Source organism: Penaeus japonicus, unplaced genomic scaffold (assembly GCF_977035675.1).
Source record: "Penaeus japonicus unplaced genomic scaffold, GWHDUDI00000001_assembly GWHDUDI00000009, whole genome shotgun sequence".
NCBI lineage: Eukaryota > Metazoa > Arthropoda > Malacostraca > Decapoda > Penaeidae > Penaeus > Penaeus japonicus.
The window spans coordinates 45,222,966-45,225,465 of NW_028234411.1; the positions used below are offsets into that span (position 1 = coordinate 45,222,966).

Consider the following 2,500-nt stretch of genomic DNA (forward strand, 5'->3'; position numbering starts at 1 on the left):
ATTTTTAAATTATTTTTTAGTTTTTTTTATAAGTCAGAACAGTGTGTCTATAGAAATGCAAATGGAATGAGCATATACATACGTAACTATGTAAAACATGTATTTCGAGGGAGTGATCATGAAGCGATTGCAGGAGGGTAATATTCCCATGACAGGATAGCATGTCATCCATGAATGGGTTAACGTGAAGACAATTTTTTTTATCTTTTGATTAACAAGTATTGAAGTGATAAACTGTTTTTATCAGGACTTAGGTGACTTTGATGATGTTTTCAAAAGTTCTGACAAGTCTTCTGCTAAGACCAAGCCTTCAGCAGAAAAGGAGAGGACCAAAGATGAAAGCCGACGGGTCACCTTTAATGCGAAGAAGGAGTCTGAAAAGGATGATGGTTAGATTTTTTCTTCATTGCTCAGGTTTTCTTGCAATGCTGATCATTCTATTTGGATGATATTTGGTTTATAGAATTGTGGTGAATGAATGAATACATTCTATTATGTAGTTCTTTGACTGTAATTTTTAATCTAATATGTTTTTTAATATGTTTAATTTTGCAGAATGGGATGCTGATGATCTTTTGCAGTCTGATGATGATATTCCAAAAATGAAAGCTCAGAAATCTAAATCTTCAGGTAGGGCTTGATGTTTTCTTCAAATGAAGAGTAGTGCAGCATAGGAGTATGCTTTTAGTCTTAGTTTGATAAAACTGTGCAAAGATTGGATTATATAATATGTGGATAGTGAATGGAAAGTTCTGTTTTATTTTTCCAGAAAACTGAAATCTCTTTCAGAGTACAATATAAATATTCCTGTTAGCGTACTTAAATCATATATGATAATATATGTATTTTCAGATATGCATGCAAATCTTGAAAAGAAAACCACTCCAAGTGATGGCAAGGATAAAAGAAATTTAGCTAAAAGCAAATTAATGGCTGACTTATTCAGCGGAGATTCTGAAAATAAAATGGAAGAACGTTCTGACAGTAGACCAGACCAATTATCTGCGTCTTCTAATGTAAGATCAGCTAAAAAAGATAAGAGTAAGCTGATGGCCGAGCTGTTTGGAAATAATCCCACTGCAACACAAGAAAGTTCTCAGAATCCAAACAGTGGAGGAGACAAAAAAAGTATAGGTGGCTCAAACACAAGGCAGACTACTAAAAAATCAAAAGATGAGATTACCTTTGATGACGATGATGATGATTTGTTTGGTGGTCTTGGAGAATCAGAGAAAAAAAATACAAAGTCTGTTTCTGACTCTCCAAAAGATAGTGGTTTCCTTGACAGCTTGTTAGCAAAGAGTAATGCCTCTGAAAAAAAACAAACAGATATTAAAAAGACATCAGAATTTATTCTGGATGAGAAATACATAAATATGAGTAAAGCAAAGAAAGAAGAACAAGAAAGTTTTGGAGGCTACAAGCCATCTGTTGGGAAACTTGATAGTCCTCGGAGAAGGACACCAAAGAAGTCACCTGCCACTGACCCATTTGATATTTTAGGTGATTCTCAGCCAAGAAGACCTAATCTAAGATCAGGAACTCAGAGAAAAACTTTAGAATTAGATGATGACATATTAGGGACTAGGCGGTCCAACAAAGGATCAAATAGGCAACAAGAGAAGGAAATAGAAACAAAAAGTGAAAGTGATTTGAATAAAGGAGATGCAGCCAGTTCAGCTAGTCAGGTAAAAGCTGGAAACAGAGGTAAAGATGACTGGCTGTTTAATGGTTTGGGAAGTGAAGCAAGTAAAGCAAAGAAGAATACAGTAACTGAGCCAGCTGAGCCAAAAGAGGATGGCACTCAGAAACCATCATCTTCAGCCAGCAAAAGTCCAGACTGGCTTGGAAGTCTTTTATCATGTGACAAGAAATCTTCAGGTGGATCTAATCAGGTAAAGCTTTTTTTAAAATATTGTTCAGCCTGATAAACTGATATAGCTTTCCAAGGATTTCACTCTTTGAGCGTAACAGTTTTTAAAACTCAGTTTTTCCATGTAACTTCACTATTTTTTATTTTTCTTATTCTTGAATGAATAGGGTTTATGTATTTACAGATTAAATATTTATGTTTGAATTACATATATATATGTATATATACATATATATATATATATATATATATATATATATACATATATATATATATATATATATAATATATATATATATATATATAATAATATGAATATAATAGTTCATAGTAGTTAGTAAATATATATATATGTATATATATATATATATATATATATATATATATATACGTATATATATTGTAATTGTATATAAAATCATAATTTGATTTATGATATGCCAATGTTTTTCAAAATTACGAAATTTAGCAGCTGCTACTCTTAGCCAGTTGTGCCATGCCAACCCAACTGGTTTGATATTGTATGGTTATAATTTTCAAAAATGATATTTTAGGTGTATTACTCTAGCCTGGCTACTATGCAATAGGTGGCAAGTGGAAATTCCTTACAAACAAGAAATTGCTATT

General features: G+C 32.1%; 1 protein-coding gene across 1 annotated transcript in view; it reads left to right on the forward strand.

The window, feature by feature from the left end:
* The window catches only part of LOC122245816 (uncharacterized), an 85,226-nt gene that overhangs the window by 16,055 nt on the left and 66,671 nt on the right, over window positions 1-2,500 (forward strand). The window contains exons 3-5 of the mRNA XM_086540288.1: window positions 248-389; window positions 556-630; window positions 853-1,895. Coding sequence (XP_086396414.1) covers window positions 248-389; window positions 556-630; window positions 853-1,895 — 1,260 coding nt within the window. The remainder of the gene's footprint in view (window positions 1-247; window positions 390-555; window positions 631-852; window positions 1,896-2,500) is intronic.